At 36.3% G+C, this 22,327-nt stretch overlaps 1 protein-coding gene across 4 annotated transcripts in view; it reads left to right on the forward strand.

Moving 5' to 3' along the window:
- The window catches only part of RELN (reelin), a 527,812-nt gene that overhangs the window by 326,017 nt on the left and 179,468 nt on the right, over window positions 1-22,327 (forward strand). For all 4 annotated transcript variants that reach the window (XM_021673084.2, XM_021673089.2, XM_064374717.1 and 1 more), the window contains exons 13-17: window positions 3,406-3,518; window positions 4,861-5,069; window positions 5,814-5,942; window positions 7,229-7,338; window positions 19,879-19,945. In XM_021673084.2, coding sequence (XP_021528759.2) covers window positions 3,406-3,518; window positions 4,861-5,069; window positions 5,814-5,942; window positions 7,229-7,338; window positions 19,879-19,945 — 628 coding nt within the window. The remainder of the gene's footprint in view (window positions 1-3,405; window positions 3,519-4,860; window positions 5,070-5,813; window positions 5,943-7,228; window positions 7,339-19,878; window positions 19,946-22,327) is intronic.

The following is a 22,327-nucleotide window of genomic DNA, read 5'->3' on the forward strand; positions in this document are numbered from 1 at the left end:
CTCATATAATATATATATAAATCCTCAATTTAAAAGTTGTGTTTTCGGTTGGGCGTGGTGGCTCACGTCTCTAATCCCAGCACTCTGGGAGGGTGAGTGTGGGCGGATCACCTGAGGTCAGAAGTTCGAGACCAGCCTGACCAACGTGGAGAAACCCTGTCTCTACTAAAAATAACAAAATTAGCCAGCTGTGGTGGCACGCGCCTGTAATCCCAGCTACTCAGGAGGCTGAGGCAGGAGAATTGCTTGAACCCGGGAGGCAGAGTTGTGGTGAACTGAGATCGTGCCATTCCACTCCAGCCCGGGCAACAAGAGTGAAACTCTGACTCAAAAAAAAGAAAAGAAAAGAAAAGAAAAAAGTTGTGTTTTCTAATAGGAAGTTCATTTTCACATGGATCTTTTCTCCAGAGACTATCAATTCGAATGGCTTTAGTAGCTGTATTTATCCTAACACTGAAGCGTTTAAGGAAATGCTTGAATATATTATATAAATGTCAAAATCGTAAGATTTTTCTCTACAGCTTGTTGAACAGTAAACATTTTTAGGATGGGGTATACATTGTCACCATACCTGACCTCTCCATTCTCAGTTCAAATTACCTAATCCAGTAAATATTTATTATATGTCAAATTACATGTGCCTAACATAGTTAGCGTGCCACATATCAATGCTTTACAAAAACCATCCTCCAAGACTTACCTATTGAGTTGTAGTAAAGGTTTGAAGTCAAATAGAATAACATTAAAGACATGCTTTACTTTGGGACTATGGGCACATTATATAACCTTTCTTGGCCTCCTTTCACTATCAGCAAAATGGATCTATATTAATTCTTACCTGAAAATGTTGTTAGGGGATGAAAAGAGATAATGCTTGGACTTGATTTTACATGGTTCATAGTAAGTACCTAATGAAAAGTAGGCATTGTTACCCTGTCATTATTAATAATACTCCAGGAGTCTGGCTCTCAAAGAAACCCTGATACAGACAATACCAACCATAATTTGCAACATTAATTCTTTTGTCAAACCGAAAACCCACAAATTTCCTTGGGAATAAAATTATTGGGTAGTTTTCTCCCAAGTGACTCAAACATAAAATCAGTCTGTCATGAGCTGGAAAATTCAATCTACTTGTAAAACTTTTCAGACCAAATATGGAGGTCAGTTCCCCATGGCTTCACCCTGTAACTCACTGCTACCATAAACTGAGCTGTTCTAGGAACACACCAATGAAATGAGAATGTGTGCTAAACTCTCTCCTTCCCTGGCTCAGCTAGAAACTCTAGTAACAGGCTTATTCCCAGATTCCTACAGCCTTCTCCAATTTGTCTTAAAGGAGCTTAGTTTTCAAGTCAGATGCTGGCTTTTCTGCCATCAAGCCAACTTCTTGGGTTGCTTCCAACTGATGTATACTCAGATGTGCCAAATAATTTTAGAGTTCACATAGAAGAATTTAGTCAAGAATATTTGTGCAGGCCGGGCGCGGTGGCTCACACTTGTAATCCCAGCACTTTGGGAGGCCGAGGCAGGTGGATCACGAGGTCAAGAGATCGAGACCATCCTGGTCAACATGGTGAAACCCCGTCTCTACTAAAAATACAAAAAATAGCTGGGCATGGTGGCGCGTGCCTGTAATCCCAGCTACTCAGGAGGCCGAGGCAGGAGAATTGCCTGAACCCAGGAGGCGGAGGTTGCGGTGAGCCGAGATCGTGCCATTGCACTCCAGCCTGGGTAACAAGAGCGAAACTCCGTCTCAAAAAAAAAAAAAAGAATATTTGTGCAACATAATTCCAATAGTGTATCTTAAAAATCAAATATAAATAATCTGTTATTTAAATTGTTAATTCAGATTATCAAAAGTTGTTGCATTTTGGAAGATCAAATAAGATGTGTCATATAAAGAAGACACCTGGCCAATCAAAATGGGCCTCATAGGTAACCTTAATGAGGTTACTGCAGTCAGCTGTACAGGTCTCAGGTTTATAGATTCAGAAAACGAATTTTCTTAATTAACCCAGAGGTGACATCTTGGAGACTGACTCATGCTCTAAGCTCAGAAGAGGCTTATGAACAAATGATAATTCTCATCAGTAGACTGGAAATTTAACTGCTAAGCACAAGGGAATAGTTAATATTTATGGGATCAGAAAAGATATATATCACCCAGTAATTTTAATAGCAGGGGTTCAGAGCTATGATAGCCTGATGCATTGTGTTCCACTGTGGCACACATTTTGCACATGAATCCCCAAGATTTGCCTTGGTCATTGAGAACTTCTCTACTCCTACCCAGTGCATAGACATCCTATGAAAGTACATGTACCCCTGGCTCTTCCACTAGTTAGTTACATGATCTTAGCTTCAAGTGCCCAGCTAAGTAAGACGTAAGTGCCCAGCTTCAAGTAAGAAGCTAAGATCATGTAACTAACTCTGTCATTCAGTGCCATCATCAGGATGATCTTAATTGCTTTTCAGCTCCAATGGAGTGCTGTTTTTCATGACTATAAAGTAGAGTAATAGAGAATAAAACACTCTGTGTACCTTCTAATAATCAGGTAAGATACCAAATATAAAAATGAAAAATGTAAAATGAATTGCATTTAAAATACAAATAATGTGCTAAAATAGTAAAGATACTATGTGCAACAGTTTAACTAATACTACTTCAGAATTCCTTGATGCAGGGAGTCGTCACTCTTGCTTTAACACCATAACCAATAGGTTCTGAACTTTGGTCATAAAAACCTCAAATTAAGAAAATAACAGTTTATTAAAAAGCAGAGCACATCTTTTCAATACGAGTTAGAACATGGACATGTAGGCCAGGCATGGTGGCTCATGCCTGTAATCCCAGCACTTTGGGAGGCTGAGGTGGGCAGATTGTAAGGTCAGGAGTTTGAGACCAGCCTGGCCAACATGGTGAAACTCCCATCTCTACTAAAAATACAAAAATTAGCTAGGCGTGGTGGCAGGTGCCTGTAATCCCAGCTACTTGGGAGGCTGAGGCAGGAGAATTGTTTGAACACAGGAGGTGGAGGTTGCAGTGAGCAGAGATCATGCCATTGCACTCCAGCCTGGGTAGCAGGGCAATAATACTCCATCTCAAAAAACAAAAAGAACATGGACATGTAGTTGCTGCTCAAAGTACACAATTATTTGAGTAATCTCATGAAGCAAATAGCTACTTCGGCCTTCACAAATGTCAACTCTTTGATCTTCAGTGTGGCCTACTTGAGCTATTGTTATAAATTATTTCCTTGTGTCTGTTTACCTTTGTTTAGGGTTATTCTTAAGTGACATCTGGGTACTATAATGATTTTTTATTCTGAAATTTAACACTATATTTGATATGTTTATGGATACGAGTTGGTAGTAACAACTTAAAATTTTTGTTTTGTGCAGGAGGAATTTGTGACCCTGGAAATTCTCATGAAAATGACATAATCCTGTATGCAAAAATTGAAGGAAGAAAAGAGCACATTGCACTGGATACCCTTTCCTATTCCTCATATAAGGTACACATGCCAGTCTGTGTGGCGGATAGACCACCTCAGACCATCCTGGACAAGCCTGAGTCAAAACCACAAAGACTACTCTAGATACAGAAGATACATCTCTGTTCTGGCAGCCCAGGAAGTCGCCAGGTTTCTTTAAAAGTGAAATGGACATTTTAACATTCATATTTTTTTCCTGATACAAATGAAAAATAAGGTCTTATCAGGAAGAATGAATTACAGTCCATCAGAAACAGTAAGGTAGAACCCAACACTCTAACAGTTATTCTTGTCCCCAAGAAGGCCCTAAATGTAGCTCTAATTATGCAGCTGTACAGACTTACTGTCAGTCATAATGAGTATTTATCCAGCATTTTGACATTTCCTAGGTAGAAGACACTGGAGAAGCACAGGTTATAATTACCTTTGCTTTTTTCTTTTCTAATTAGAGCTACTGCCTGAGGTTGGCCTTATTTCTTTGCCCTTTGGATATAGTACAGGTGTTAGCTCTGGTTATTTGCAAACATCTTCAAAATTTTGTGACATATTCATCATAAGGTGTAAAACTATTTTTTTGTAAAAGTAGATTTGTTTGTGCTAAGGCCACACCCACATACACATTATTAGTTAGCCTTTTTTTCACACTGATGGTACCCTAAGTACTTTAAAAAGCTTAAACACAGCTAACATATAGCATCTCAGGGTTTCAGTTAGAAAAACAAAACAAACATCAAGGTTAGAATGTTAAACAACCAATGTGAATATCCAGCACATTCCACGTGCAAGGATAACTCAAGTTATACCATTTGGGATTTCATAAAGGACTACGTTTCCAGCAGTGGCAAGGTAGAATTACACCTGCCTTGGTCAACTTCCTGCCTCATGTCAAATCGGCTTTGTAAGTTATAATGCATTGACTCATTGGCTCTGATTTTTTCTGTCCTATTTTCACAATACTAGTTTGGAAAGCCCTGAACATGATACCAATCCACTTTCAAAGAGAACTGATGATAAAGTATAAATGTCAAGTTGCCTTTCTCTTGTGCTAATTAAATAAAATGGATACACATGCTTAGATAATTCTTAAAGACCAACATCAGTTTATCTTCAAGCAGGGAGAACCTGATCAAACACACACACAGACCCTCACCTCCTGCACAGGAGGAATTCTGAGTCACTAAATCAAATGCCCCTTGAAGATAGCATCTTCTTTGTGAAATAACAAATGGAAGACAAAGGACATTTCCTGGTGCTTCATAAATGGCAGTTATGTACATAGTGTTTACTAGGTCAAATCTAGGAGAATTTACATGGACTGGCATAGAAAGGATTATGAATGATTCGGGTCTCCTTTGTTTTAAAGGTTCCGTCTTTGGTTTCTGTGGTCATCAATCCTGAACTTCAGACTCCTGCTACCAAATTTTGTCTAAGGCAAAAGAACCATCAAGGACATAATAGGAATGTCTGGGCTGTAGACTTTTTCCATGTCTTGCCTGTTCTCCCTTCTACAATGTCTCACATGATACAGTTTTCCATCAATCTGGGATGTGGAACGCATCAGCCTGGTAACAGGTAGGAAGCCCTATTTTGTAAGTGTACAAAACTAAAAATGAGCTTGCAGATTTGGCTATTAAATAAGAGGTAGTTTCTAAGTAGAGTTTAACTGGATTTTAAGTAAAATACTCATTGATGAAATAACACACTTTTCCCAAAAGAAAAGTAATTCAATTAATATGAGGGTTATGATTGGCTAGATTTCAAGTAGGAATGGCTTCATTCTAAGAGCTTGATCTTAGGTATCAGAGTCGTTTGCACATGCTGTGGCAGCCATCCATTACAACAGATTGCTAAGAGGGAAAAAAAAACCTGAAAAAAGGCTTGACCTCCTTCTGCTGCTGACCCCCTAATAATAAGCATGGAAATCAATTAGCACTTCAGGAGCTATGACTTCTCAGTTTCACTTGCCAAGTGTTGCTCCTGTTTTTTCTAAGAATTTGGTGGGTCTCACATTCACAGGATGAAGTGACAGTATGAGACGTGGTAATTGCCTTGCCACTTATCAAACTCAAGAGTACAAACTCAAGTTACCATTTGTTGTCTTTAAAACATAGTTTGTTTATAGCCGTAATTTAACTGATTGCCCTTTGAAAGCTGGTCAAACTTTAGTGAAAGAGAATACAATCATTTAGGAAACAGCACCTTTTAAAAATTTTACACTGTTTTTACAGATGTTTAAAGTACTTAACCAGAGCCGAAAATTTCATTTTATTTGTTATCTTTACTCCCTTTTTTGTGTGCTTTTTCTGGTTTTATTAGTGTCAGCTTGGAGTTTTCTACCAACCATGGGCGTTCCTGGTCCCTCCTCCACACTGAATGCTTACCTGAGATCTGTGCTGGCCCTCACCTCCCCCACAGCACTGTCTACTCCTCTGAAAACTACAGTGGGTGAGTATATTCTCTCTGAGATAGTGAAAAACTTGAATGCATGTTGCAGAATAAAAATCAATGAGTAATCCTGAAACTAGCGTTTTTGTCATAATAGGTAAGAAACCAGACCTAAAGTGTTCTTGTGAAAAAAAGATAATATCTTTGGTTAACTGGATGTCGTATTACAATTACAATTTGTAAGGCCACTCATTCTTTATGTACTTGGCTTATATTTTGGATTGCATGAACTTAAATTCTATATGGTGGTTCTGTGGTTATTGCCCAAAGATTTGCCAAACTACTTAGAGAGAAATGCAGCATAGAAAACTGGAAGAAAGCTAAGTTTTGAAATTGGACCTGGATTCCATTCTGTGTAAAGATATTTACTGTCTCTAACTTTCCACTTTTTTCCACATAATTAAGGATATAATATACCTCATTGGGGGCTATGATGAGAATTAAAGATGATTGTATAAAATACTTGCCACATTACACAATAAGCATTATGGGACTGGTAAAAACATTTGCAAGAATGGCAACATTAAGTTGGAAATTATTTTCTTTGTTATCCCCTCTTTAAATGTGTGTAGGGCAAGGGAGAGCAAAAAATAAAAACTAATTGATGCTAATTAGCACATCTCTGCAAAGATGCCTAGCATAAGATAATATCTAAGCTCTGAGTATTGATTTAAAAATTTCTAAAAAGAATATCTAAAAACTAAATATCACCCACTATTAAGAACAAATTGGCTAAGCATAGTGACTTAAACCTGTAATCCTAGGACTTTGGGAGGCCAAGATGGGGGGATTTCTTGAGGCCAGAAGTTTGAGACCAGTGTGGGCAAACATAGTGAGACCCTGTCTCTACAAAAATTAAAATTAAAAAATTAAAAATTAGCTAGATGTGGTAGTATGCTTCTGTAGTCCTACCTACTCAGGAGGCTGAGGCAGGAGCATAGCTTGAGCCCAGGATTTTAAGGCTGCAGTGAGCTACGATTGTGCCACTGCACTCCAGCCTGGACAACAGAACAAGACCCTGTCTCTAACAATAAATTAAAACTTAAAAACTTTTCAAAATAATATAAAATAGCAAATCCACTACTCTGGAATGCTGTGGATATGTTTACAAGCTGTGTATCTGTTTTAAAGATATAAACAAATTCCACAAGTGAATTTAAAGAGTCTACTGATAAACTTTAGTGCTTTTCCAAGCACACAGAAAGTAGAACATGAAAAGCATGTAAAATAGATTCAAAAGATATGAACATAGTTGTGAAGATGATTTTGTGCTAAATTTCTTGCAGGTGGAACCGAATAACAATTCCCCTTCCTAACGCAGCACTAACCCGGAACACCAGGATTCGCTGGAGACAAACGGGACCAATCCTTGGAAACATGTGGGCAATTGATAATGGTTAGTGTTTATACCTGCCATAATCACATACCATTGATGTAGAGTCTTCCTTTGCTTTTGTTCATCAGCACAGACTTAATCACATTTCTAAGTCATGGTCTTGCAATTCATTAAACACCCTTTTTTCCATTTCTCCTTGGCATTCTGTTAGAAGCCCAGGGATGTGCAATCAGAAAAAAAAAAAAAAAAGCCAGTGGAGTCAGCAGTATTAGATGCTACAATGTTTCAACATTCATAAACAAAAAATGCATAAAACCCTGAAACTGAAATTCACAGTTTATGACAAGGGATATCCTAACATTTTCTTTGAATATTGTATACAAAATTAACATAAATACTTATCATACTGCATGTATTAAAATAAGACCCATTCTTCTCTTAGTAACTACCACAACATCTGGAATGCTTTTCTTTTAGATGCAGACAACACACAGAAGGAAACATCATCTCTAAAATACTAGTGAAGCTTTTAGCTCCTTTTCAGAAAATAGTATAGAAAGAAAACTTTGATACATATATTTTTAAATCTTTTATCTTTCACGTTCAAGTGAATTGTTTTGGAAATTTGCATCATTTTTTTTTTTTTTTTTTTTTTTTTTGAGACGGAGTCTCGCTCTTGTTACCCAGGCTGGAGTGCAATGGCGCGATCTCAGCTCACCGCAACCTCCGCCTCCTGGGTTCAGGCAATTCTCCTGCCTCAGCCTCCTGAGTAGCTGGGATTACAGGCACGCGCCACCGTGCCCAGCTAATTTTTTTTTGTATTAGTAGAGACGGGGTTTCACAATGTTGACCAGGATGGTCTCGATCTCTTGACCTCGTGATCCACCCGCCTCGGCCTCCCAAAGTGCTGGGATTACAGGCTTGAGCCACCGCGCCCGGCCAATTTGCATCATTTTAAAGTTGATATCACTTATGACAATGACAAGATATTTTAAGCTCCCGGGTTGCATGTCTGTATATTTCTTATACTTGCTATTAAGTGCCAACTCTTTGGTTTTTCTCTTTCTTTCTTTTTTTTTTTTTTTTGTATTGAAGACACCTTTATTAATTATTTTTATTGGAATCAATTTCTTTTTTTTTTTTATTGCATTTTGGGTTTTGGGGTACATGTGAAAAACATGCAAAGTTGTTGCATAGGTGCATACGTGGCAGTGTGATTTGCTGCCTTCCTCCCCTTCACCTATATCTGGCATTTCTCCCCATGCTATCCCTCCCCAACTCCCCACCCCACTGCTGTCCCCCCCACTCCCCCCCAACAGACCCCTGTGTATAGTGCTCCCCTCCCTGTGTCCATGTTTTCTCCTTGTTCAACAGAGTGAGAACATGTGGTGTTTGATTTTCTGTTCTTGTGTCAGTTTGCTGAGAATGATGGTTTCCAGGTTCATCCACGTCCCTACAAAGGACGTGAACTCATCATTTTTAATGGCTGCATAATATTCTATGGTGTATATGTGCCACATTTTTCCTGTCCAGTCTATCATCGATGGGCATTTGGGTTGGTTCCAGGTCTTTGCTATTGTAAACTGTGCTGCAATGAACATTCGTGTGCATGTGTCCTTATAGTAGAACGATTTATAATCCTTTGGATATATGGCCAGTAATAGGATTGCTGGGTCAAATGGAATTTCTATTTCTAGGTCCTTGAGGAATCGCCACACTGTTTTCCACAATGGTTGAACTAGTTTACACTCCCACCAACAGTGTAAAAGTGTTCCTATTTCTCCACATCCTCTCCAGCATCTGTTGTCTCCAGATTTTTTAATGATCGCCATTCTAACTGGTGGGAGATGGTATCTCAATGTAGTTTTGATTTGCATTTCTCTAATGACCAGTGATGATGAGCATTTTTTCATATGCTTGTTGGCCTCATGTATGTCTTCTTTTGTAAAGTATCTGTTCATATCCTTCACCCATTTTTGAATGGGCTTGTTTGTTTTTTTCTTGTAAATCTGTTTTAGCTCGTTGTAAATTCTGGATATCAGCCCTTTGTCAGACGGGTAGGCTGCAAAAATTTTTTCCCATTCTGTTGGTTGCCGATTCACTCTAATGACTGTTTTTTTTTGCCGTGCAGAAGCTGTGGAGTTTGATTAGGTCCCATTTGTCTATTTTGGCTTTTGTTGCCAATGCTTTTGGTGTTTTGGTCATGAAGTCCTTGCCTACACCTATGTCGTGAATGGTTTTGCCTAGGTTTCCTTCTAGTGTTTTTATGGTGTTAGGTCTTATGTTTAAGTCTTCAATCCATCTGGAGTCAATTTTAGTGTAAGGTGTCAGGAAGGGGTCGAGTTTCTGCTTTCTGCATATGGCTAGCCAGTTTTCCCAACACCACTTATTGAACAGGGAATCCTTTCCCCATTGCTTGTTTTTATCAGGTTTGTCAAAGATTGGGTGTTTGTAGATATGTTGTGTCGCCTCTGACACTTCTGTTCTGTTCCATTGGTCTATATCTCTGTTTTGGTACCAGTACCATGCTGTTTTGATTACTGTAACCTTATAGTAGAGTCTGATGTCCGGTAGTGTGATGCCTCCTGCTTTGTTCTTTTTGCTTAGAATTGACTTGGCTATGCGGGCTCTCTTTTGGTTCTATATGAAGTTTAAGGTGGTTTTTTCCAGTTCTGTGAAGAAGGTCATTGGTAGCTTGATGGGGATAGTGTTGAATCTGTAAATTACTTTGGGCAGTATGGCCATTTTCACGATATTAATTCTTCCTAACCATGAACATGGAATGTTTCTCCATCTGTTTGTGTCCTCTCTTATTTCGTTGAGCAGTGGTTTGTAGTTCTCCTTGAAGAGGTCCTTTACGTTCCTTGTTAGTTGTATTCCTAGGTATTTTATTCTCTTTGTAGCAATTGTGAATGGCAGTTCGTTCTTATTTGGTTCTCTTTAAGTCTGTTATTGGTGTATAGGAATGCTTGTGATTTTTGCACATTCATTTTGTATCCTGAGCCTTTGCTGAAGTTGCTTATCAGTTTCAGGAGATTTTGGGCTGAGATGATAGGGTCTTCTAGATATACAATCATGTCGTCTGCAAATAGAGACAATTTGACTTCCTCCTTTCCTAATTGAATACCCTTTATTTCTTTTTCTTGTCTGATTGCTCTGGCTAGAACTTCCAATACTATATTGAATAGGAGTGGTGAGAGAGGGTATCCTTGTCTAGTGCCCGATTTCAATGGGAATGCTTCCAGTTTTTGCCCATTCAGTATGATATTGGCTGTTGGTTTGTCATAAATAGCTTTTATTATTTTGAGGTACTTTCCATCGATACCTAGTTTATTGAGAGTTTTTAGCATAAAGGGCTGTTGAATTTTGTCGAAGGCCTTCTCTGCATCAGTTGAGATAATCATGTGGTTTTTGTCTTTGGTTCTGTTTATGTGGTGAATTACATTTATAGACTTGCGTATATTGAACCAGCCTTGCATCCCCAGGATGAATCCTACTTGATCATGGTGGATAAGCTTTTTGATGTGCTGTTGCAGTCAGCTTGCCTGTATTTTATTGAAGATTTTTGCATCTATGTTCATCATGGATATTGGCCTGTAGTTTTCTTTTCTTGTTGAGTCTCTGCCAGGTTTTGGTATTAGGATGATGTTGGTCTCATAAAATGATTTGGGAAGGATTCCCTCTTTTTGGATTATTTGGAATAGTTTCAGTAGGAATGGTACCAGTTCCTCTTTGTATGTCTGGTAGAATTCGGCTGTGAACCCATCTGGACCTGGGCTTTTTTTGGATGGTAGGCTCTTAATTGCTGCCTCAACTTCAGACCTTGTTATTGGTCTATTCAGGGTTTCGACTTCTTCCTGGTTTAGGCTTGGGAGGAGGCAACTGTCCAGGAATTTATCCATTTCTTCCAGGTTTTCTAGTTTATGTGCATAGAGTTGTTTGTAATAATCTCTGATGATGGTTTGAATTTCTGTGGAATCTGTGGTGATATCCCCTTTATCATTTTTTATTGCATCTATTTGGTTATTCTCTCTTTTCTTTTTTATTAGTCTGGCTAGTGGTCTGTCTATTTTGTTGATCTTTTCAAAAAACCAGTTCCTGGATTTATTGATTTTTTGAAGGGTTTTTCATGTCTCTATCTCCTTCAATTCTGCTTTGATCTTAGTTATTTCTTGTCTTCTGCTAGGTTTTGAGTTTTTTTGATCTTGCTCCTCTAGCTCTTTCAATTTTGACGATAGGGTGTCAATTTTAGATCTCTCCTTTCTTCTCATGTGGGCACTTATTGCTATATATTTTCCTCTAGAGACTGCTTTAAATGTGTCCCAGAGATTCTGGTATGTGGTGTCTTTGTTCTCGTTGGTTTCGAAGAACATCTTTATTTCTGCCTTCATTTCAGTGTTTATCCAGTCAACATTCAGGAGAAAGTTGTTTAATTTCCATTCTCTTTCTTTCTTTATATTTATTTTTTTATTTTTATTTTTATAGATTCAGTGGGTACAAGTGTAGTTTTGTGTATGAATATATTGCATAGTGGTGAAGTCTGGACTTCTATTGTAGCTATCACCCAAATAGAGTACAAGATAATTCCTTATCCGTCACCCTCCTTCCACCATCCCAACTTTCTGAGTCTCCAGTGCCTATTATTCCACTGTCTATGTCCATTTATATACATTGTTTATTCCCACTTATAACCGAGAACATGTGGTCTTCAACTTTCTAAGTAATACCAGTTAGGATAATGGCCTCCAGTTCCAGCTATGTTACAGCAAAAGATATGATTTCTTTCTTTTCGATGGCTGAATAGTATTCCATGATGTACGTGTGTTTGTGTGTGTAACATATTTTTGAATCATCCATTAATGGACATTTGGGTGGATTCCATGACATTGCTATTATGAATAGTACTTCAATAAACATGCAAGTGCAGGTTTTTCTTTAATATATTGATTTCTTTTTCTTCGAGTAGATACTCAATAGTGAGCTTGCTGGATAGAATGGTAGTTCTAGTTTTCATTCTTGGGAAATCTGTACACTGTTTTCCAGAGGTTGCACTAATTTACATTCCCACCAAACTCTTATATAGTATATAAGAGTTTTCTTTTCCCCAACATCCTCACTAGTATCTGTTATTTTTTTTTACTTAATGATAGCCATTCTTTGGATTTGGTGTAATATGGTATCTCATTTTGGTTTTGATGTGCATTTCTCTGATGATTAGTGATGTTTAGCATTTGTATATGCCTGTTGGCCATTTGTGTGTCTTCTTTTGAAAAATATTTGCTCATATCACTTGCCAACCTTTTAATGGAATTATATATTTTTTTCTTGTCGAGGTGTTTGAGTTCATTGTTAATTCTGGGTATTAGTGTCTTCTAAAATACATAGTTAGCATATATTTTCTCCCATTCTGTAGGTTGTCTGTTCACTCTGTTGATTATTTCTTTTACTGTGCAGAAATTTTGTCTTTTGTTTTTGTTTTTGTTGTCTGTGCTTTTCAGGTATTAATCATTAATTCTTTGCCTAGGCCAGTGTTCAGAAGAGTTTTTCCTAGATTTTCTGTATTAGTCCATTCTCACATTGCTATAAAGAACTACCTGAGACTGTGTCATTTATAAAGAAAAGAGGTTTAATTGTCTCACAGTTACATGGGCTGTACAGAAAGCATGGCTAGGAGGTCTCCAGAAATTTACAATCATGGCAGAAGGCGAAGGGGAAGCAGGCACATCTTACATGGCCAGAGAAGGAGGAAGAAAGAGTTGTGTGTGTTGGGGGGGTTGTTATACACTTTTAAATGACAAAATCTTGTGAGAACTCACTATCAGAAGAACAGCAAGGGGGAAGTCCACCCTCATGATCCAGTCACCTCTCACCTGGCACTTTGTCCAATATTGGGGACTGCAATTCAACGTGAGATTTGGACAGGGACATAAATCCAAACCATATCCGTTTTCTTCTATGATTTTTATAGTTTCATATCTTACATTTAAGTATTTCATCTTGAGTTAATTTTTGTATATGGTAAGAGGTATGGGTCCAGTTTCATTCTTCTGAAAATGGCCATCAAATTTTCCCAGTACCATTTATTGAATATGGAGTTCTTTCCCTAGTGTATGTTTTTGTCGGATTGCTGAAGATCAGTTGGCTGTCTGTAGGTGGCATTATTTCTGGGTTCTCTTTTCTGTTTCATTGATTTATGTGTCTATTTTTATACCATCCATGCAGTTTTGATTACTATAGCTTTGTAGTATAATTTGAAGTGAGGTAATATGATGCCTCCAGCTTTGCTCTTTTTGCTTAGGATTGCTTTGGCTATTTAGACTCTCTTTTGGTTCCATATCAATTTTATGATTTTTTTTTAATTCTGTGAAAGGTGACATTGGTATTCTGATAGGATTTGCATTAAAGCTATAGCTTGCTTTGGGCAGTGTGATCATTTTAATGATATTGGTTCTTCTAATCCATGAGCATAGGCTGTTTCTCCATTTGTTTTTGTCTTACAGTTCTTTTTTCATCAGTGTTTCATAGTTTCTCTTGTAGAGATCATTTACCTCCTTGGTTTTTTGTTTGTAGCTATTGTAAATGGGATTGACATTTTGATTTTATCCTCCATTTATTATCGATATGTAGAAATGTTCCCAATTTTCGTACATTGATTTTATATCCTGAATCTTTACTGAAGTCATTTATCAAATCTAGGAGTCTTTGAGAGAAGTTTTTAGGGTTTTCTGGGTATAAGATCATATCATAAGCAAACAGAGAAAATTTGACTTTATATTTTCAAATTTGGGTGACTTTTACTTCTTTCTCTTGCCTGATTGCTCTAGACAGTACCTGCAGTATTATGTTGAATAGGAGTGGTGAAAGTGGGCACCCTAGTCATGTTCCAGTTCTTAGAGGGAATGCTTTGACCTTTTCCCCATTCCATGTGATGTTGGCTGTGGATTTGTCATATATGGCCTTTATTAATTTGAGATATGTTCCTTCTATGCCTAGTTTGTTGAGGGTTTTTATCATGAAAGGATGTTGAATTTTATCAAATGCTTTTCTGTATCTAAGATCATTTTATGCTTTTTTTGTTTTTAATTCTGTTTATGTGGCAAATCAAATTTATTGATTTGCAGTTGTTGAACCATCCTTGCATTCCTGGAATGAAACCCACATGATTATGTCATATTAACTTTTAGATGTGCTGTTGGATTCAGTTTGCTAATATTTTGTTACGAATTTTTGCATCTATGTTCATCAGGGATATTGGTCTGCTGTTTTCCTTTTCCGTTGTGTCCTTTCCTGGCTTTTGGTATCAGGTTTATACTGAATTCATAGAATGAGTTAGGAAGGATTTCTTCCTCCTCCTCGGTTTTTGGAACAGTTTTAGCAGGATTGGTACCAGTTCTTCTTTGTGCATCTTATAGAATTCAGCTGTGAATCAATCTTGTCCTGAGGGCTTTTATTTGTTGGGAGATTTTTTATTACTGATTTAATGTCACTGCTTTTTATTCATCTGTTCAGTATTTCTATTTCTTCCTGGTTCAATCTTGGGAGGAGGTATGTTTCCAGGAATTTGTCCATTTTCTCTTGGTTTTCTGGTTTGTGCACATAAGGATGTTTATAGTAATCACTGATTATCTTCTGTATTTCTGTGGTATCAGTAGTAATGTCTCCTTTTTCATTTTTTATTCTGCATATTTGAATATTCTCTCTTCTTTTCTTCTTTAGTCTAGCTGGTGATTGATCAACTTGGTTAATCATTTAAAAGAACAACTTCTCATTTGGTTGATTCTTTGAATTTTTTTTTTTTTTGGTCTCTATTTCATTTATTTCTGCTCTGATCCCCATTATTTATTTTCTTCTGATAGCTTTGGATTTGGCTCATTCTTGTTTTTATAGTTCCTTGGGGTGCAGTATTATGTTGTTAATTTCTGATCAATTATTTATGTAGGAATTTCAGGTTATAACCTTCCCTCTTAGCACTACTTTTGCTATATCTCAGAGGTTTTGTTATTTTATGTCTCTATTTTCACTAACTTCAACTTTTTTAAATTTCTGTGTTCATTTTGTCATTAACTCAAAGATCATTCGGGATCAGATTGTTTAATGTTTATATATTTGTGTAATTTAAGAGTTTCCCTTAGAGTTCATTTCTAGTTTTATTTTACTGTCATTTAAGAAGCTATGACATAATTTTGATTTTTTTTTTTTAAATTTTCTGAGACTTATGTTGTGGCCTAATGTATGGTCTGTCCTGGAGAATGTTTCATGCACTCCTGAAAAGAATGTATATTCTGTGGTTGTTTGGTAGAATGTCCTATAAATGTCTGCTAGGTTCATTTGTCCTAACGTCCAATTTAAGTCCAATGTTTATTTGTTGATTTTCTGTCTCAGTGATCTGTATAGTGCTGTCAGTGGCATGTTGAAGTATCCCACCATTAGTGTATATATTGCATCCTATCTGTTTTCTTAGGTCTAGCACTATTTGGTCTATGAATATATATGTTCTAGTGTTGGGTGTATATATTTTACAATTGCAATATCTTTTTGTTTAATTGATCTTTTTATCATTTTATAATAACTTTATTTGTCCTCTTTTTTGTTGTTGATTTAAAGTCTGTTTTATCTTACATAAGTATAGGTGCTTCTGCTCACTTTTGGATTCTGTTAGTTTGGAATATCTTTTTCCATCCTTTTATCTTTAGTCTATAAGTGTCTTTACCAGTTAGGTGGGGTTTTTTGTAAGCAGTGTATGGCTGGATTTTGTTTTTTAATCCATTCTGCCAATCTATATCTTTTAAGTGGAGCATTTAATCCATTTATGTTCATTGACATGTGAGTTTTTGTTCCTGTTATAATTTTTTTATCTTGTTGCTTTGCAGTCTCATTTATGTAATTGTTTTATAAGACTGTGAGTTTTATACTGTCATTTGTTTTTATGATGACTAGTATCTTTAATTTCTATGTTTAGAACTCCCTTAGCATTTCTTGTAGGATTTGTCTAGTGGTAATGAATTCCCTTAGCATTTTCTTGTCTGGGAAAGCCTATTTCTTCTTCATTTATGAAGCTTAATTCTAATAGAATACAAAATTCATGGTTAACAGGTTTTTCTTTAGAAATCTAAAAATAGGACTCCAGTCTCTTCTGGCTTATAAGAATTCTACTGAGAATTCCACTGTTAGTCTGATGGAATTTTCTTTACACATAATTAGACACTCTCATGCTAATCTTAAGATATTTTCCTCCATGCTGTCTCTAGATAGTCTGATGACTATATAACTTGGTGAAGTCCTTACAATGTATTTTTTTGGAGTTCTGTGAGCCTCTTGTATCTGGATGTCTAATCTTTGGCAAGACTTTAAGGATATTTTACTCAATTACTTCCTCAAATAGACTTTCCAGAGTTTTTGCTTTTCTTCTCCCTCATTAATACATTTGACTCATAGATTTGGGCATTTTACATAATCTTTTATTTCTCAAAGTCTTTGTTCATTTTTAAAATTCCTTGTTCTTTCTTTCTTTCTGACTGTATTTACTTGAAAAACCTGTATTCAAGCTCTGAGATGATTTCTTCTGCTTGGGCTAGTCTGTTGTTAAAGTTTTTGACTCTATTTTGTAATTCCTTCAAGGAATTTTTCATTTCTAAAAGTTTTGTTTGGTGTTTGGGTTTTTTTAAAAAAACATACCTATCTCTTTGGTAAATTTGTCGTTCATATCCTGAATTAATTTTCTGACTTTTTTTTGTATTGGCTTTTATCTTTTTCTCTTGAATCTCATTGAGATTCTTTAAAGTTAGTATTTTAAATTCTTTATGTGGTATTTCAAGAATTTCATTTTGATTAAGATCCATTTTAGAGAATTCTAGAGAATTAGTATGATATTTTTAACACTGTTTTTGCATGCTTCCAGAATCGTTCTGCTGGTTCCTTCTCATCTTATGAAGCTATCTCTTGTTTTTGTTTAATTTACTTTTGTTTAGATGGAATTTTTTTCTCTTGAGGATGTAACTGTAATGTATGCTGTGTAGGGTCATTTGGCCTTGGTTCTTGGATCATTCAGTGGCAAAGACCCTCTATGAGTCCATTGGTTTTATATACATATATATATATATATGTAATATATATAAGGAGATATCTCCTTAGTGTAGTGACTTTATCAAATGCTGATTGTAGTAGTGATGTACTGGGCATGAAGAGGCAATAATTTTCAGCCTACTCTTTTAAGTGTTTTTTGTAGTCAGGCATGGCACATACCTGTATTTCCATCTACTCAGGAAGCTGAAACAAGAGGATCACTTGATTTCAAGAGTTTGTGACTGCTGTGTGCTATGATTTCATCTATGAATAGCTGCTGTACTCCAGGAAAACATAGCAAGATCTCATCTCCCCAAAGACCATGGAAGCTGAGAGTTCAAAGAAGGAGGCTGACATATTCAATTTCTTAGGAAGACACATTTAATAAGGACTTACAAACTGAAGCTGTGGTTTGGGGCAGCCACAAGACAAGATGGTGAATCACTGCCTGATTGTTTGGTTTCTTATTTTAATTACAGGTAGATTAATAGATTTCCTATTTTCAGAGAGTGTGTAAGTTGACTGAAGGTTTATACTACAAGTAAGTAGAAAGGGAGAAAGAGAGGAGAAGGGACAAAAATGTCAATAGCTAAGCAAATTTAGCATAGCCACTGATTTGAGGTCAACATTACAAAATGGAAAAAAAAATTATGCCCTTGTTTAATATTGATTTTTCATGTTTTAATCAGCTTTTTGTTATTTTTGAATAATTTAGACATTGAGACACAACTAATTAAATTCTTGAAACTGGAGAAAAACTTTAGACAAGATAATTTGCTGATGAACCAGTATGAATTATTTCCTAATATGTATCCAAAAAACAGACCAAAAGGCCCACCCTCAAAGACCATAAGAGTTATATGGATATAAACAGTAAATTTGTGAAAACATCTAAAGATGAAGGTATTAAAATGCAGTTTCTTTATTGGTAGAATATTTTGCATAGCATTTTAAGTATTGCACTTGTTCATTAGCTCTAAGGAGTAGGCATTTGCCTCTAGATAGCAGAAAATGAGTGACATTTTCTTGCTGTCACACTTTTTAAGGGTTCTATAATGAACATTTATTACTTTGATAATCATAAAAGTGGCTTAGAAACCAATAATGAAAAAGTGTGTGAGAAAATTAAGAGTGCAATGGAGCACATGTAAGCCTATGAAAAAAATGTTTCAACTTCCTAAAGAAGGCTGTTACAACACAATTTTAGTTCAGAAAGGAATTACTACAACATTCTCTGAGTTCCCATCATTTGAGTGGAATCATGCTTTGAGTAGAATGGGAATGGGTACAGATGGAATGCACATTGTTAGCAAGGTATGTTGAATGCAAAACCTGGTGCAGAATCTCTGATTCTGTTATCATTCTATGCAAGGTTCTCCAAAAACAGGACCCACTCTTTGCATTCTTTACAAGGGAACAAGAGGACACATATTCACTCATTCCCAAGAGAAATGTGTCCTTACTTGCCAAAAAAAAAAAAAAAAAAAAATTCTGAAATCTCTCCCATTTCACTACATAATTCCAGAATTATGTCACAGAAAAAAAATAGAGAAAAACAGACCAATATTATAATTCTGTTAGGTATGCTCTTCCTTCATGGCAGAGTCAACTTCTGGTAGTGCGTAAAGAAACTAACTTGAAAATTACCCTGAAAATCTTAGCACAATGGGAAGTCCTAAAGCAAAGTATATTTCTTGTCATTTAAAAAATTTTTTCAACTTGACCATATTACTAATAATAGTGAAGAAAACTATTGTGTCCTTTCCTTTCCACACTCTTAGGAAAAAAAGAAGGCTGTTATGAGTCCTTATGACTTCATCATTACCAGGAAGGGATGACAATAAAATTCTTAATTGCAACTTTTTTCATTGACTTGGAATGTCTTAATTTATCCTTAAGTTTTTTATGATAGAGGCTTTTTGAACTATGACATGGGTACCCTATCTGTTAGAGCAAATCTTTCTGCAGCCATAAAATCAAGTGTGCAGGAAAAACAATTCATATGCTTTTCCAGGCTGAAGAAGAATGGAGCCAGCCCCTTTCATTTTCCTTGGTGCACAGTGGAGCACATCAAAGTAACAGGACAGGAGGGTGTCAAGGACCAGTGGACCTCAGTATGGTACTGATTATAACCATATAGTACTGGGCACCATGCTAAGCATAACATGTTTCTTTAATTCTTTCCTCCAAGGAATGTTATTATCTCACTTTAAAGAATAGGAACATTGAGATTTTGACAGGATAAATTATTTATCAGTTTCCTGAGTGAAGCCAGGATTTGAATTCAGGATTATCTGACACCTAAAACCAATACCTTTAACAACTTAAAATCCTTGAAAGGATTATCTGTATAAGTTGTAACAGTTTCAGCAGCTATGTAACTAAGCAGTTACCTGATCACACAGCACTCCATATGTTAGCCTGGATTCCTGCACACAACATACACACAAGGGGCCATATTTCATGAGTACTCCTTCACAAAATTGTACTGGTGGTGTTTTGGGTTTTTGTAATTATGTTCTCTTTTTCCTCCCACAGTTTATATTGGTCCATCATGTCTCAAATTCTGCTCTGGCAGAGGACAGTGCACTAGACATGGTTGCAAGTAAGCATCTTAAAATAACACTTACGCTTCTTTCTGATGTGTACTTTACATATTGAAGCCACAAGTCATTTGTTTTAATAATCTTTTTCAGGATTTGGGGTCTTTTTAAGAAAAAAAAATTGGATACTCCTAATAGAATGTAAGGGTAATTCAAATGTATTTTGTAAGTGAAAGTTAATTAATACATTTTGTATTAGGCTAAATTGCGAACATATTTAGCATTCCTCATGTGAATTTGTGAACAAATTTGAATTCTTCTCAGCTTTATGGCTGCCTTTCCTGACTATAGTTACATCCCTTCCCATAAACTTGTTAGGTGTTCATGAGTCACATTGTAAATCCTAGCATGCTTTGTAAATTATTATAAAAATCAGTAATAACCTATAGATCCAATGCTAAAGGAAACTGGACTGGGCCAAATTTAGCAGATTTGGTAAGCAAATTCATCATCTTTAAATATAACTTAAGAATCTTGTTTACTTTTGAAAATCATCTGAGTCTTTAATAAATTATAAAGTGTTTTACAAAACAATGCTATTGAAGTCTGAAATTATACATTAATAATGTAATATCTAATTACCACCAGTTAATTATTTTATGTTTATATCAAAAAATGGATATTCACATTTCTTATGTCATTCTTATATTAATATTTAATTATAAAATATTCTGGGAATTCCTGAAACCACAGGCAATCTGTTATAAAGATAAGTTTTCAACAACTGACCATCTAGTATATTTTTTCTTGTCTCTTCAACAAAAGGGGTAATTAATCAATTAGCTAATTAGTTAATGAACAGAGAACTCATAAAAGGGCTTTGAACCTGATCATTTTGAAATTGTAAGCTGGGCATGGTGGCTCATGCCTGTAATCCCGTCACTTTGGGAGGCTGAGATGGGTGGATCATTTGAGGTCAGGAGTTTGAGATCAGCCTGACCAACATGGTGAGTTCCCGTCTCTATTAAAACTACAAAAATTAGCTGGGCTTGGTGGTGTGCATCTGTAATCTCAGCTACTCAGATGGCTGAGTCAGGAGAAACCCTTGATCCCGGAAGGCAGAGGTTGCAGGAGCCAAGATGGTGCCACTGCACTCCAGCCTGGACAACAGAGTAAGACTCTGTCTCAAAAAAAAAAAAAGAAAAGAAAAAGAAAGAAAGGAAAAGAAAAAACAGGAATTGCATGTATGAGGCAAGCACTTGTTGACATTGAGATTAGTGTGGCTTTTTGACTTTCTAACTATATTTCAATGAATTTAACAAAGAGATCACTCTGCACGATGGAAATATTTTATAAAGTATGTGAAGAATTGAAAAGTTTCTATATATATTTCAAAACTGAATATGCATCCTTGTGTTTTCTAGGAAAACTACCAAATCCCACCCCAAAACACTCACTACTCATTAGATCTATGAAACATTGGCTGGTATTTTCCTCAAGTTGTTACGTGCATTCATTATCCGTAATCAGACCATCTTCTTAGTGCATTTCAAATAAAATTAACATGAGGCCAGATAGTATTCCAATTCTTGATGTTGTCCCAAAAAGTTTTGGAAAAAAAATTATCTAAAATGACAACTGTGGCTGGGCACAGTGGCTCACACCTGTAATCTCAGCACTTAGGAAACCCGAAGTGGGCAGATCACGAGGTCAAAAGATTGAGACCATCCTGGCCAACATGGTGAAACCCCATCTCCACTACTGGGCATAGTGGCATGTGCCTGTAGTCCCAGCACTCAGGAGGCTGAGGCAGAAGAAGAGCTGAACACGGGACACGGAGGTTGCAGTGAGCCGAGATCACACCACTGTCCTCCAGCCTGGTGACAGAGTGAGACTCTGTCTCAAAAAAATAAAATAACAACTGCTTTTATTTTTTTAAAAATAGAAGGTGGTATTTCTAAAAAGACCTATTATTACAGTAGTTATACTTCATGCTTCATTTTATGTGTATCATATTCCTCTTAGAATTAAGTGGTTTTATTAAGGCTACCATCTGTGCCACCCATGGTGGATACAAACGGAAATCTTTATGGTAGCTTTATGCTTTTGGACATTGTTCTTTCTTGACACCACATATTAATTCGAATAGTCATAGTCTTTTCCTCCTTCTGAGGTTTTACAGAATATTTTCACCAGTTGGAATTGTAGTATTTTTCCCTGTTTCTAACAATGTTTTATGTAATACTCACTGGCTTTGCTCACTTAAGGCTGGGCTAAAAGTTTGACTACTACCTCCTTTGCTAGCAATATGTGCCTTATTGAGTTTGAGCAAAATTGCACAGAAAAGAAATGTATATGTAATACTACTTATTTCCTTTAGGCAAATCATTGAATCTGGGACCTTTGCAACTTTGTATTTTTCTCTCTTCTTTACTGCCCACCCC

Source organism: Aotus nancymaae, unplaced genomic scaffold (assembly GCF_030222135.1).
Source record: "Aotus nancymaae isolate 86718 unplaced genomic scaffold, 86718_ANA_hifiasm-v0.15.2.pri h1tg000002l, whole genome shotgun sequence".
Classification (NCBI taxonomy): Eukaryota; Metazoa; Chordata; class Mammalia; order Primates; family Aotidae; genus Aotus; species Aotus nancymaae.